This window comes from Portunus trituberculatus, chromosome 23 (assembly GCF_017591435.1).
Source record: "Portunus trituberculatus isolate SZX2019 chromosome 23, ASM1759143v1, whole genome shotgun sequence".
NCBI classification, from domain to species: Eukaryota; Metazoa; Arthropoda; class Malacostraca; order Decapoda; family Portunidae; genus Portunus; species Portunus trituberculatus.
Genome location: NC_059277.1, coordinates 1,198,665 through 1,212,500, shown reverse-complemented (window position 1 = coordinate 1,212,500; position 13,836 = coordinate 1,198,665). Strand labels below are relative to the sequence as shown.

The 13,836-nt window shown below is 38.3% G+C and overlaps 1 protein-coding gene across 1 annotated transcript in view; it reads right to left on the bottom strand.

Moving 5' to 3' along the window:
• The window catches only part of LOC123507683 (cadherin-99C-like), a 74,476-nt gene extending 60,893 nt beyond the window's left edge, over window positions 1-13,583 (bottom strand). The window contains 2 exon segments of the mRNA XM_045260809.1: window positions 3,422-3,482; window positions 13,429-13,583. Coding sequence (XP_045116744.1) covers window positions 3,422-3,482; window positions 13,429-13,431 — 64 coding nt within the window. The 5' untranslated portion in view covers window positions 13,432-13,583.
• Window positions 13,584-13,836: the final 253 nt, after the last annotated feature.

The following is a 13,836-nucleotide window of genomic DNA, read 5'->3' as shown; positions in this document are numbered from 1 at the left end:
TTCTGTCTGTCTGTCTGTCTTCCTGTCTGTTTGGGTGTTGTTCTGTCTGTATGTATGTCTTCCTGTCTGTTTGGGTGTTGTTCTGTCTGTATGTATGTCTTCCTGTCTGTTTGGGCGTCGATCTTTCTGTCTGTCTGTTTTCCTGTCTGTTTGGGTGTTGTTCTGTCTGTCTGTTTGTCTGTGTGGATGTTTATCTTTCGGGCTGCCCAATAAACGAGAGAAAAAAATATTTATTCTATTTTTTGTGTGTCTGGAGAAAGAAAATAATAAAGAGGAAAAAATAAGTCAATTTTATTCATTGAAGGGAAATAGACAGGGAGAAAAGTTTAATTTGGTTCAAGATACGAAAACAGCCAATAAACAGGAAAAATTATGATTACTTGTATTTGGCTGACGAAACTAAGAGCAGGCCATAAACTAAGAGAAAAAAAAGTAACCTGTTTCTACTTTTGGGGCTGATAAGATAATAAAGAGGAAGAAAAAAGAGAGTTGATTATGTATTTCAGTTCATGAGACTAACATTTTTTTTGGCTTCAGAACACTAACAGAAGTGGTGGTACCTGTGAGTCATCAATTAAGAACACTCTAACCAAGCATACATCTGTTTCTACTTTTGTGGCTGATAAGATTAAGAGAAGAATAACAAAGAGAAAGAGGAAGAAAAAAAAAAGAGCTGATAATGTATTTTAGTTCATGAGACTAACATTTTATTGGCTCCAGACCACTAACAGAAGTGGTGGTACCTGTAAGTCAAGAACACTCTAACCAAGCATACTTCTGCGATCATTGACAAAATACAAAACTAGACTTGTGTTACTTTTATTTACCTTAACGCTTTCCTATGTTGTCAAAATAGTTCATCAGCATTCTGTTATTCTTTTTTACCATTCATTTATCATACTAGGTTATCTTTATTCCCAATAGTACCCTGGCTTGAGTGGAGACGAGTGGAGCTCCCTATGATACATTTTCTTCATCCATTTCTTATACAAGTTCAGTGTTTTCCAAATATTGCGGCTACGTATGATATCTTTTCTAATCCATTTCTTATACCAGGTTAATTTTTTTTCTTCCAGTAGTATCTTCCCTGGGTGGAGAGAGGAAGTGAAGCTACCTATGATAAGTTGAGGGGCGGGCTGTGGTCTGGTCCCGGCGTGGTGGACGGTGGACAGAGGCGAGGAACAGGCTGACACCCGACTCGCCACAGCCTGCCTCCCTCCTTCCCTCCATGACGCTGTTTTTTTTTTTTTTTTTTTTTTTTTAGCCAGGAACTCAGATCAAATAGCAACACTGGACGCAACACACACACACACACACACACACACACACACACACACACACACACACACACACACACACACACACAGAGTGATAGAGAAGTAAAATACGGAACGACGGAAAGATGTAATGTAACGTAAATTAAAAACATTTGAAAAAAGTACTAATCTCTTTTACATTTTTTGTCTTTTTACCGATAATTCAGAGTGAATAACAACAATAAGTAACTCAGAGGATAGTTAAGAGACGCATGAGTACAAAATCAAGAAAATAAAAGTTTAAAATAAGAGATTAAAAAGTATGGATTTCCAGTTCATTTTTTTACTAAGTCAAAATGAATAACAAAAGTGAAAGCAACACGATGACAAAAACTCGAATGATAAAGACTTTTGACCATGAAAGTAAAGCTGAAGAAACGATGCAGAGTACAATAAATGAGATACGATAAGTAAAGAAATGAGAAAAACCTTCCTTCTTACCAAGAGTTCGTATTGAATAACATAAGTGACCACAAAAGGAGGAATAACCTTGAACAGCAGAAAGAGCATGGAGACAGAACAAAACAGGGGACTCCGGCGCTTTTTTCGTTAGTCAGGAGAGAGTAGGGACTTTGGTGATCCTTAAGGATGAAAGAATAGTCAAATCTAGAAAAGTAACCAGCTTAGTAAATGTGAAGAACAGTTTAAATGTGCATTACACGAACTGTAGGAGTATTTTTTAATAAGGGGAGAAAAAAAATACGATTTAAGAGATTAAGATACTTCACAACCGCTGTCATGTCACTCTTCACAGGGACTTTACAAATGAATAACAAAACAAACGTAAAGAACAAAGATGATCGATACGAAATAAAGCTAGGAGATACTTCACAACCGCTGTCATGTCACTCTTCACCGGGACTTTAAAGACGAATAACAAAGCAAACTTGAAGAATAAAGATGATCGATACGAAATGAAACCAAAAGAGATTGACAAATTCTAAAACAAAGCTTCTTATGTCATTCTTTACAGACACTTCAAACTGAATAACAAAACTAGAAAAAGAGGAATAAAAGATGAGAAACTATTAGGAAATATTAAACACAAACTTGCATCAGGAGGTTACGAAGCAAAATTACACAAAAATTAAAAATAATAGAAAGAGAGAGAGAAAAAAAAAGAGATAAAAAAGAGAAACTATAAGGAAAACATAAAATCCTAAATTCCATCAGGAAGTTAAGAGCAAAAAGTGACACCAAAACTGAAAGAAAAAAAAAAAGAGAAGAGAAATTATTAAAGGACATCGAACATTAAATTCCCAGGATCTTACGAGAAAAAAATGACACGAGGACAAAATAGGACACAATAGGACACGTGTAGGAGGATAAATAGAGTCCAGCGTTAAGGAGGTGGATAGGACACAAGGGAGAATGGACAGAGGTGAAGACACGGGACAGGACACGTATAGGAGCATAACCAGTGTCCAGCATGAAGGAGGTGGATAGGACACAAGGGAAAGTGGACAGAATTGAAGACAGGGGACAGAATACAGTGGACAGAATATTGTAAGGTTGTCTTGTGGTGTAATTATTAAAAGAGCGTGTAATATTCTCTCTCTCTCTCTCTCTCTCTCTCTCTCTCTCTCTCTCTCTCTCTCTCTCTTCCGACCTTGCTTAATTTTCTTATTTTTCTATTATTGTTCCTTTTTTTATTTGCTTTTTTTTCTTTCTCCCTTACTTCTCTCTCTCTCTCTTAATTTTCTCTGTGTCTGTCTGTCAGTTTGTCGATTAAGAATTTTGTTAGTGTCCGTCTCTATCCCTGTCTGTTTGCCTGCCTGTCTGGAAGTTTGTCTGTCTGTCTGATTTTCTCTTCCTCTCTATTTATCTTTCTCTGTCTGTTTGCAGTCTGTCTGTCTGTCTGTCTATATGTTTGTCTGCCTCTCTCTCTCTCTCTCTCTCTCTCTCTCTCTCTCTCTCTCTCTCTCTCTCTCTCTCTCTCTCTCTCTCTCTCTCTCGAATTTTTCCCTTCCAACCTCGCTTACTATTATTTTTCTTCTAATTCTCTCTCTCTCTCTCTCTCTCTCTCTCTCTCTCTCTCTCTCTCTCTCTCTCTCTCTGCAATACAATCTTACTATCAGAACATAAAGAATAGCTGGGGTACTCACACTCCGCCATGCAGCACGCCGCCAACAGCACGCAGAGGCCCACCACCCGCCACATCGCCTCCTGCAACAGAGAACAGACTGGTCACGAAGGAACACAAGGGAATAAAAAGGAAGGACAATCACCAAGACACACTGACCATAAAAGAACACAGGGGAGCGTAAAGGAAGGACAAATATCGAGATACACAGGGCAGAAATGAACACAAACGAAGGACAAACATTAGTAACCCTATTAGTGATAAATTAAACTATAGAACTTTATATTTAATGGGTTTCTTGTGCTAATATTGGGAACACTGTTGGAAAAATTTGCTTATATTGACTCGTAGAAATAAGGGAGAATATGTTGCTTTTTCACCTGAGCACTGAGATATACTTGACATGCATACAGACAGGTTAATTTTCTTTTTTTTTATGATATTAGAGAAAAAAAAGATGAACAAAAAGATAGATAAGCAGATATATAGAGACATAAATTGACAGACGGACAGAGGAGTAAATAGGCAGATAGATAAATAAACACAGATAAAGAAATGGATATATAGATAGGTAGATAGATAGACAGAGATAGAAATAAGAGATGGATAGATAGATACACGGATAGATAGATAGGTAGGTAGGTAGGTAGATAGAGAGATAGATAGATAAACAGATACATACATACATACAAAGTGAGATAGATAGATAAATGACAGACAAAATAAAACAACAAATAAACAACCCCAAATAGTTTCACGCACACACAGAATTCCAACTCACCTCAAAACCTCACCTCACAAAAAATAAATAAATAAATCTAAATGAAAATAAACAAATGAATGAATAAATAAATAAATAAACTAACTTAGAGAATCATACGAGAAAAAAAATGAATGATGAAATGCTAACAAGAAGTGATGAAGTGGTGAAATGATGGTGATGAATAGACTTAAGCATGGGACAGGTGGTGGTGATGGTAGTGGTGGTGGTTGTGGTGGTGGTGGTGGTGGTGGTGAGAAGGCGGTTACAACGGTTACATTCAGCGGTGTTGCATTATACTGGAAGTGGTGATTGTGGTGGTGGTGATGGTGGTGGTGATGGTGGTGGTGACTGGTGATTGCGGTGTTGGTAGGAGTGATGATGGTAGTAGTATCAGTAATGGTGATGCTTGTTGTTGTTGTGGTTGATGTAGTTGTTATGATGATGATGATGATGATGATGTTATTGATAAAAGACTGAGTAATGAGAGAGAGAGAGAGAGAGAGAAAAAAAAAAAAGAAAGAAAGAATGAAAAAGAAACAAAGAAAAAGAAAGAAAGAAAAAGAAAAAGAAAGACCAACACAAACGGATGCAGAGAGAGAGAGAGAGAGAGAGAGAGAGAGAGAGAGAGAGAGAGAGAGAGAGAGGTGGAGGAAAGGAGAGAAACGAGAAGGAAGGAGAGGTAACGGTGAAGGAGAGATAGGGAGGTGACGTCACACTTGCATTTATACCCCCTTTCCTCCTCCTCCTCCTCCTCCTCCTCCTCCTCCTCCTTGCCGTGCCCAGGGACACCCGCCCACTTCAACATACCGTGGCCCTGACTAAACCACATACCCAAGAAAATGATGAAGGAGGAGGAGGAGGAGGAGGAGGAGGAGGAGGAGGAGGAGGAGGAGGAGGAGGAGGATTAACAGACATTAGGAAACAGTTAGATAAAAGAAAAGAAGGAAAGAAGAGTGAAAGATAAGTCACGATTGTAGTGATAGAGAAGAAGAAGAAGAAGAAGAAGAAGAAGAAGAAGAAGAAGAAGAAGAAGAAGAAGAAGAAGAAGAAGAAGAAGAAGAAGAAGAAGAAGAAGAAGAAGAAGAAGAAGAAGAAGAAGAAGAAGAAGAAGAAGAAGAAGAAGAAGAAGAAGAAGAAGAAGAAGAAGAAGAACAACTAGAACAAGATGATAAAGAAGAAGAAAAATACAACAATGACAACATGAACACAACAAAATTTTAGAAACATTCCAAAAAAAGATGAAAAATGAACCAAACAAAAAGAGAGAATAGGAAAAACTGTGAGAGAGAGAGAGAGAGAGAGAGAGAGAGAGAGAGAGAGAGAGAGAGAGAGAGAGAGTAGCCATACTGAACTAAAAGGCACGCGAGGTGAGTGAAAGTGGCAGGGGTGCATAAATAGAGGGTCAGGTCACGCAGAGGTCACGCTAAGACACACGCTGTTCATTTGTTTCCCTCAGCCAATCACGCTTCACCCTGACGACCCCAGGAGCCAATCAGAAGCAAGGAAATAAGACAAGAGATAACGTAACAAAAAAATAGATAGATAGATAGAGAGAGAGAGAGAGAGAGAGAGAGAGAGAGAGATTACAATATATATATACCTAAACTTCTATTACTATTCATATTGAGCAAATATAAGCAAATATTTGGACTAAGTGGTTTGTTTACGGAAGCGTCGCGGAGGAGGAGGAGGAGGAGGAGGAGGAGGAGGAGGAGGAGGAGGAGGAGGAGGAGGAGGAGGAGGAGGAATGCCAATGCCAATACCACACCCAAAGTTACTTTTTGCCTACTGAGAGAGAGAGAGAGAGAGAGAGAGAGAGAGAGAGAGAGAGAGAGAGATTTTACTACAATGATACATTAAATAGGTAACTAATTCTCACTATCCTTTTCATTTTCATTTTCTTCCTCGTTTTTTTCTTTTATTTCTTATTTCCCGAGAGAGAGAGAGAGAGAGAGAGAGAGAGAGAGAGAGAGAGAGAGAGAGAGAGAGAGAGAATCCCCACATAAATCACAATAATAACAGCAAATTTACACCTTATTTCATTATCAGACATTTATTTCCCTCTCTCTTCGCACACTTTCCCTTAATCGTTCATAACATTACGTTCGTGACACAACTTCCTGCGAGCTGTAATGATGATGGACCAAGTGAACGAACTCAATTGCAGAGGAGAACGTCGAGGCAAAGATGAAATATAGATGTGTATTTTGAAACGCCTCTCTCTCTCTCTCTCTCTCTCTCTCTCTCTCTCTCTCTCTCTCTCTCAAAGGCCACTAAGATGATGAGCTCTGTGTGTGTGTGTGTGTGTGTGTGTGTGTGTGTGTGTGTGTGTGTGTGTGTGTGTGTGTGTGTGTGTGTGTGTGTGTGTGTGTGTGTGTGTGTGTGTGTGTGTGTGTGTGTGTGTGTGTGTGTCTCTTACCTAATACAGAATTCTCGTTAAACTACCACATGAGATGGAGGTTGGACAGAAACTAATATCACTCCAGAATTTCTTAATATTATCTGGTTGAAAAGCAGAATTATTAGTAGATTTATTCATTCATTTATTTTTGTATTAATGTACTACTTTCCTACACATAAAACACAAATTCACAAAAAATAAAGGTTTCCAAAATGATAAGGTCAAAAATACTAGAGGACACAGTTGCAAATTATCAACTTTAGAATATGATTTTTTAACTAATGATCCAACATGATGAAATTAGCAAGACGTTTTGGTTCCCTGAGGTTCTGCATGGATCACTAGTAGTTGTCTTATTGAAATCTCTTTAGACCTGGATTACTAGTAGCTGTCCTGTTGAAATCTCTCAGAACCCGGATTACTAGTAGCTGTCCTGTTGAAATCTCTTAGAACCTCGAGTCCTCCGCCTCCTTTTTTTTTTCTTCTATATTAGAAAGGGAAAAAGAAAAAACGGTAACATAAATGATTAAGTAAAAAAGGCCCACTGAGATACCAGTCCTCAAGCCGAGAGAGAGTTAGCCTAAAGAATGGGATAAATGTCTTGAAACCTTCCTGTTAAATGAGTTCAGGTCAAAAGTAGATGGAAATACAGAAGCAGGGAGGGAGTTTCAGAGTTTATTTTCAACACATCACGAGTGAAAGAGACAACTCAGATAAGACATTCAAACATACGCAATACTGAAGATACTGCCGAAGGAAATAAAATAATGAAAATAAGGCAACTAGCTAATGACGGAGATAGAAAAAGAAAAGAAAGAAATACTAGGTGGTGGTGATATAATTACCACCAGGAAAAAAATAGAAAAAGAAAAAGTATGACAGCTAGTTAATGACGAAGAGAGAAAAACAAAAAAAAGAAAGAAAAACAATAGAAGTGATACACAATTACTGCAGAAAAAAAAATACGACTCCTAGCTAATGACGGAGAGAGAGAGAGAGAGAGAGAGAGAGAGAGAGAGAGAGAGAGAGAGAGAGAATGGTGATGATAATTACTGCCGACAGAAAAATAAAGGCAACAAACACGAGCCTTCCAATAGGTCGTGTTTTGAAGATCTAGCGGAGTGGCGGCGTGGATGTGCCCTAAACACTAAATATATTCCACCCCACTCCACTGCCACCACAAAAACTTGTTCCCTTCGTGACCTGTTGCCCTGGACAGTATGTGCGTGTACTTCGGAGGGGTGGGGGGGCAGCGAAAGGCGAAGGGCGCGCTACTGGTACAGAAAAAATCAGAGTGGTACTGAGAATTGCTGACGAAGGAGACGAAAACGAGAATGGTTAGAGAAATTAATGATAAATGAAAGAAAATGGAAGATGTTAGTACTGATATTGAGGAAGAGAAAATAAAAATAAAAACGAAAGGTAAAGAAAAAAAGTTGAAACTATGAGTACTATTAATTGAGGAAAAGTAAAATAAAAAGAGGAAAAGCTGTGATGATACTGCAGAACGAAAAGAAAAGGATGAAAATACGAGTACTAGATAGGAAAAGAAAAATTGAGATGATGAGAGTGTCGAAAGAAAAAAATAATGGACAAAAATATCAGTACTAGTTTATGAGGAAGAGAAAATAAGATAAAAAAAAAAAAAGAGGAGTTGTGATGATGATACTGCCGAAAAAAGGATGAAAATATGAGTACTAGTTATGGAGGAGGATAAACTGAAATAAAAAAGAAAAGACACACACAAAAAGAAAAACTAAACAAATATCATACACATATAAATAAGAAGAAAAAAAATCACAAAACGAGACTAATTTTAGAAAACAAAATAGCTACAGAAAGGTACCGTTAAAAGAAAAAACACACACAATGTACTGTACCTTACTACCACCACCACTACCAAAAACAATAACAACAACTACAAGTCCTGGAGTCTCCGTGTGTATCTGGCTAACCACGAACACAAAAACCGTGGCCACCTGAGTACAGTTACGGACGTGCCAGAGTAAATGGTCACAAAAACAGGCCTTACTAGATATCTGGGTGAGTAGGTGGACGTAGAGACAGTTAAATGAATAAAGAGTAAAGTTAGATAGTTAGATATAGATAGATAGATACAGATAAATAGGTAGATAGGTGGATAGATAGATAGAGAGATAGTTTGATAGATAGATAGATAGATAGATAGATGGATGGATAGATAGATAGATAAATAGATAGATAGATAGATATAGATAGGTAGACAAGAATAGATAGATGTTCAAACAGTATATGATTGTTAATTAGCTTGACAGATAGATAGACAGATAGATAAATAGATAGATAAATGGATATATAGATAGATAGATAGATAGATAAATAGATAGATTGATAGATAAATACATGCTTACATACATACATACATACATACATACATACATACATAAATAGATAGACAGAAAGATACGTATATACATAACTCTACAGATAGATAGATAGATAGATAGATAAACAAACCGAAAGATTCCCAGCATGTTACTAAACTCACTCATAACTAATCATTTTCTTCTCTTATTTTCAATTTTTCTTACGAACACGAATGCCAATCAAAACTTTCTTATTTCCATTCCCCTGTATCTATTTTTCTTATGTCCTCGATCTGCCTCCTTCACGCACAGAGAGAAAAAAAGAGAAGAGAAGAGAGAAAAAAAAAAGGCAAAACATCTTCTTAATTACCATAATCAAACAGGCTATGCAATTCATCGATCATATAGATAGATCAACTTCCATAGAGTGCCAAGAAATCCAGCTCAGTTCTCTTTGTATGTCTGTCGCTCCGTGTCCCGATATACACAAAACAGTAAGGAAAGGATACATCTTCCTCAAATGTTTCCATGTATTATGTATATACTACAAAATACTTAGAGAGAGAGAGAGAGAGAGAGAGAGAGAGAGAGAGAGAGAGAGAGAGAGAGAGAGAGAGAGAGAGAGAGAGAGAGAGAGAGAGAGAGAGAGAGAGAGACAGACAGACAGACAGACAGACAGACAGACGGACAGACAGACAGACAGATATATAGATAAAACGGACAGACAGGTCGATAAACAAGACGAGAAAGACTGATAGATAGACAAAACAGACAGACAGACAGACAAACATACACAGACAAAAATAAAAGAAAGTACGAAAGTAAGAAGAAAGTAATGGCAAACTAACAGAAAGTAAAAGACAGACACAGACATAATCAGACAAACAAATAGAGACAGATAGATAGGAAAAGATACACAGACAGAAAAACAGAGAGAGAGAGAGAGAGAGAGAGAGAGAGAGAGAGAGAGAGAGAGAGAGAGAGAGAGAGAGAGAGAGAGAGAGAGAGAGAGAGACAGAAACAGAGACAGAGACAGACAGACAGACAGACAGAGACAGAGACAGAGACAGACAAACAGACAGACAGACAGACAAGCATTTCCGATCTCCGACTCAGACAACCATGCTTTTAACAAGTGGACTCGCCAGCTGACCTTTCCTCCACACACTCCACACACTCTCCGCCCCGCCAAGGCTGTGGAGCAGGAAACGCCGACACGTGCTGCTCAAGGTGGAGGTGACGGAGGATGTGGAAGGAGGGTGTGGGGGCGTTAGGTTACGTTAGGCCAAGTGGAACAAGGATATGATGTAGGGTATGTGAGGTTAGGTGAGGTATGGTTAGGTTAGGTGGAATGTTGAGGGTGAAATATTAAGGTTATTATGTGGAGTAGTCATGTGGAGGCAGTAGCGTAAGTTAGGTTAGGTTTGGTTAAGATGAAAAACTAAGCTAACTTTGTAGAATAGAGATGTGGAGGCAGTAAGTTCGGTTAGGTTACGTTAGCTTAAATTAAGTCACCTTAGCTTAGGTTGGGTTGAGTTACCTTAAATACGGTCAGGTTGCCTAAAATTATGTCACATTAGGTTAGGTCACCTTAGCTTAGGTTACCTTAAGGGATTCTCAACTTTTTTTTCTCTCGTTAAGAGCACCTTGAGTTATAAGACCATCTACCCGAACCTAAAAGTAATCTGACATCGAACAGAATGAAAATTTAGTGACTGACACAAACTCAATATGCAATGATAGGTACTACAAAGATTATCATCAGATCGGCCATCAACTAAGTATCCCTGGATATCTCCTTGCGAACTTCTTGGGATTCGCGAACCCCAGCTTGAGAACCATAAGGCGAAAATCAGTAACCCTAATACGAAAGTTGGACAAAAATGGACTTACATTAAATAAAGAAAGATTAGGAATAAATGAATTTTCATGGAAGTCGTCCAGAGAGAGAGAGAGAGAGAGAGAGAGAGAGAGAGAGAGAGAGAGAGAAGGGGGAAGAAGGGGGGAGGTCAGCGTGCCGACTTGTGACTGGTGAAATAACCACCTGCCTGTGTACACACTGTCTCTCTCTCTCTCTCTCTCTCTCTCTCTCTCTCTCTCTCTCTCTCTCTCTCTCTCGTTGTTTATATTTACCTATATATTCCTAATGTAAATAGCTATTCACTTTGATATATTCTATCTACTTGTCTTTCTATATTTCTCTATCTATATCAATCTGTTTATATATGCAAAACTATATACTTATCTAAGTATGTATGTATGTATCTATTCTATATATCTAATTATCTATCTATTAGTTTATCAATACGCATTTCAAACAAAACACACACACACACACACACACACACACACACACACACACACACACACACACACACACACACACACACACACACACACACACACACACACACACACACACACACACACACACACACACACACACACACAAACACGTATGTATGTGTGGATGTATCTAGCTATCTAGTTATCTATCTATTTTTGTCTAATTAATAACTTTCTATTCATATCTACTTCAATTGCCCTTCACACACACACACACACACACACACACACACACACACACACACACACACACACACACACACACACACAGGAAGCTCCCATTCACACAAACCCTGTCTAAAAACTAAACACCAAAACCACTCCACATGCAAACACTTTTAAACTCCACTAACCATTGACTTCCTACTTCACTCTCCACTCCCTATCGAGGTCATTACTACCACTCGCCACTGACTCCACCACACCACGCATCTTCAAACATATATATCTTGCATCCTCTTTGGTTGGAATTTTAGAGGCTTTGAATCTCTTTAGGGCAATTGTAGCGGGGTTTGATGCTATTTTAAACGGATTTATGTCGTAGGTTGGGTTTCGCTTGTGATTTCCAGTATATGGGGTTTTAAATTGTTCTAGGATGTGGTGATGGTGGTAGTAGTAATAGTAGTTGTAGCAGTAGTAGTAGTAGTAGTAGTAGTAGTAGTAGTAGTAGTAGTAGTAGTAGTAGGAGGAGGAGGAGGAGGAGGAGGAGGAGGAGGAGGAGGAGGAGGAGGAGAAGAAGAAGAAGAAGAAGAAGAAGAAGAAGAAGAAGAAGAAGAAGAAGAAGAAGAAGAAGAAGAAGAAGAAGAAGAAGAAGAAGAAGAAGAAGAAGAATGAAGAATATATAATCTTACTACCACCACCATCACCACCACTAAGACGAAAGATTAGCGCTTAGAACAGTGAGGGCTGGCAATATCTACACTATAAGAGGTGCGAGTGCCCGGCAAGGTGGCTATCCTGCGCTCAACACATTAGAAAGTTCTTGAGAAATCGAGGAAGAGGAACGCGACCCTCACTCATTCTGCTATCGTACGAATTGTGCTATTATTGTACTCTTTTACTTGGGTTTCTTAATTATATATTTATAAGAAGCTTTTTTCGTGTTATTTGTTATTTGGGGTTTTTATTTCTATATTGCAAGTTTTTTCTCTCTTTTTTATATTTTTAGCTATGTAATTAGTCTTTGAGAAATCAAGAAAGAGACATTTCGAATAAATACGTTCATTTTTTCATGTTATCGTACGGATTTTGTTATTATCGTACTTCGTTATTTCGGTTTTAATGGAATAAATATGATGTTTATTTGTTTATTTATTTTCTACCTTTTAGTGTTTGGATTTGAAAGTCTTGCAGAAATCGAGAAAGAATTTCCGCAATATAACGTTCAACTCATGCTATTGTAGACGTTGTGTGTTTATTAATTATGCATATCCCATCATCATCATCATCATCATCATCATCATCAAAACTCACAACTGTTTATTTAAATGTATTCAAATATTCACCATCACCATCATGAATAAAAACGTCCACTGAAGAGAGAGAGAGAGAGAGAGAGAGAGAGAGAGAGAGAGAGAGAGAGAGAGAGAGAGAGAGAATTTCCCCATCCCAATCATGCCCAAATTTCCAAGACCATAGAATATTGAAGAAAAAGTGTCCTACATACCCATTTCTCTAAACAAACCCTAAAAACAGCCTTAAAAATTGCTATTACCTATGCATTAAAAACGTCTCCTCTTTCTTACCAAAATTTCCCAAAACCTCAAAATTCACAGTATAAAAAGGAAAAAGTCATCTATTCGTACCCAATCATCCCGAAAAACTACTCCAAAAAACCTTAACTATATGAAACACGAATCCTTTAATACCCAAATCAATTATATCTAAACCCCCCCCTACAGAATTAAATAGATAAATAATGATAATAAATAATCAGTTTCCACCGTATTCAAAAACATATTCCCTTCCCATAACCAAAATACCCCGAACCGTCACCACATACCCAGGAAAACCTCAGAATAACCCCAAACAGCAGCCCACGCCAGGTAACACGAGCCCAGGTGAGGAGGAGGCTGGAGGGCTGACACACACACACACACATACACACACACACACACGAGACATACCCATTCACTCACACCGTCTCCTTCAAACACTCTCTAACATACACGTACCATTCTGCTCTTCTCAGCTCTCTGCTTCACCGACCACTCATGTAAATCCAATACAATGTCATTCTAGTGTAGATTCCGGGAGCAGGAGACACACTACCACATCACAACACTGCTTTTACAATACTGACACTGCCTTCCTCTTCCTCCTCCTCCTGAAGAAACTCACATTGTAGTTACCAGTTCAAGATCACAACCCTTCTTTAGTTTTTCGCCCTATCCGTGAAATAACACTCAAATTGCCTCTCTCTGCTGGTTGAATGGAGTTATTAATCTTGTTTTTTAGTTAAGGTGATATTAGAAAGCAGTAACAGGTGTGTATTTGCAAGTGTACATACAATACAACACCTGCCCGACGGGTCTTGCCATATGTGGGTCTCTGTCTTTCTTTACTAGCGCGCTCACCCACGC